General features: G+C 36.4%; 1 protein-coding gene across 1 annotated transcript in view; it reads right to left on the bottom strand.

Moving 5' to 3' along the window:
* Positions 1-1,910, bottom strand: part of LOC117175648 — a 2,614-nt gene extending 704 nt beyond the window's left edge. Inside the window, exons 1-2 of the mRNA XM_033365354.1 lie at positions 1,512-1,910; positions 6-1,007 (exon numbers count right to left, since the gene is read on the bottom strand). Coding sequence (XP_033221245.1) covers positions 6-1,007; positions 1,512-1,910 — 1,401 coding nt within the window. The remainder of the gene's footprint in view (positions 1-5; positions 1,008-1,511) is intronic.
* Between the last annotated feature and the right edge of the window lies 1 nt (position 1,911).

Raw genomic sequence — 1,911 nt, 5'->3', positions numbered from 1 at the left:
TCGGCTATATCATTTTCAATTGATAAAGTTCCTAAACTGGAAAGTCGATCTTGTGACATTGTAGACCTTAAATAAGTTTTAATTAATTTCAGTTTAGAAAAAATTCGTTCTCCGCTTGCTACAGTAACAGGAATTGTTAATAAAATTCGCAGAGAAATCCATATATTCGGGTATAAATCTTGTAAACTGTGCCGCTTTATAAAGACCAATACCATGAAAGGATTATTTTGACCTTCAATCTTACCAGAAAGAAAAGCTTTCATGCTTATTAATTCGTCGCAAAGCAGAATACCGTCAATTTCAGATTTCGAATTAACCATGATTTTAATTTGAAGATCGGCACATGATTTAACAAGTTCTTTTCTTTCTGGTAGATTATCAACATTGTACAAAAAACCCCATGTTCCTGAATAGCCGTCCAGCTGCTCAAATCTTTCCTTCATAGACATTAAAGCTGTATCCAATAGAGGATTGAAGAATTCGATTTCTAGTTTTTTCTCTGGACAAACGATGGGTTCATCTTGGGCGATTTCGTCGAACTGGCGCTTCACACGTCTGATTCTTTTTATTGGCCTAAATGCCGGCTCGATTTGTAGTTCCTCTGCTAGACCTTTTGCTGTAATAATGGCTCGCTTAAACCCATTTTTTCGATAGTCTTCTAAAAATGCACAACATTTATTCAGCATTTCTACGCATTTAGCAATGTCCATGTTTTTCGCTTGAAGCGCTTTACTGACAACATTGATTTGAAAAAGAACATCGTACCAAACAACTAAAGAGATGAGAAAGCTGAAGTCTCTCAGTTGTTCTGCTAGGGTGATTGCCTCATGTTCTATATCAGGATCACAGCCTTCAGTTTCAGACAAAGTAATTAAAGAATCATGAACACCAGGAATTTGATAACGAACTGGCTTGACACTACTAATTTTTGCTTCCCAACGTGTGTCACTTAGTTTCTTCAAAGTAAAGATTTCTACGTGATCAGTTAGAATCTTCCATCGATTGACCGAAGCTGAGAATCGTGTAAAGAGTCTTTGAAGAATACCGAACAATGTAACTGATTTTACAGAAGACTGTGCAGAGTCACATAATACAAGATTCAAATTGTGACTCCCACAAGGCACATATGAAGCTAATGGATTCATATCTAAAATCATTTTCTGTACACCAGTATTCTTTCCCTTCATGTTTGATCCATTATCGTAACCCTGACCTCTGCAGTTACTGAGTTCGAGTCCGTATTTAGTCATAATATTAATCAAAACTTCGGTAAGACCTAAACCAGCAGTATCATCAACGTTGAAGAATCCTAGAAAATGTTCTTTAATTTGTACTGTATCATCTGTTAAGTCAACAAATCGAATTGTAAATGAGAGTTGTTCTTTCCGAGAAATGTCTGGAGTGCAATCAGCTATGATTGCATAATATATAGCTACCTTGGCTCTGCTTATAATTTCGGCATTTACTTTTTCAGCCATCAAATCTGTTAACTTATTTTGAATAGTTTTTCCGCAATAATGATCCGAAATATCACCATTCATTGCACGTGTTACATGGTTCTGCATCACGGGGTCATACTTTTCATCGTTAATCTCTTCAACATGAACTCCTGCAGCATCACTTTCAACGATTTCCTGTTCTTGAATTTGAACTGGCGCATTATCTTCAAGAAGAACAACTCCCATTTGTTCAGTTGGTTCAACTTCGATGGTGACGTTTGTGTCGAGACTTGGAGTAGAAGATAGTTCTGTTAGATCTTTTGTACCTTCATCTTCCGTTTTTTGCACAACATATTTCTCAATGTTCATCAACTTTTTACTCTGTTCAAACTTTTGCTCTTTTTCAGTTTTCCGTTTTCTGTATTCGTAGCCGGACGGCTTTCTTTTAACGTTCGAATTTTTGTCCGACATT

Source organism: Belonocnema kinseyi, chromosome 6 (genome assembly GCF_010883055.1).
Source record: "Belonocnema kinseyi isolate 2016_QV_RU_SX_M_011 chromosome 6, B_treatae_v1, whole genome shotgun sequence".
In the NCBI taxonomy this organism is placed as follows: Eukaryota; Metazoa; Arthropoda; class Insecta; order Hymenoptera; family Cynipidae; genus Belonocnema; species Belonocnema kinseyi.
The sequence above is the reverse complement of the archived record's forward strand: the minus strand, read 5'-3'. Positions and strand labels throughout refer to the sequence as shown.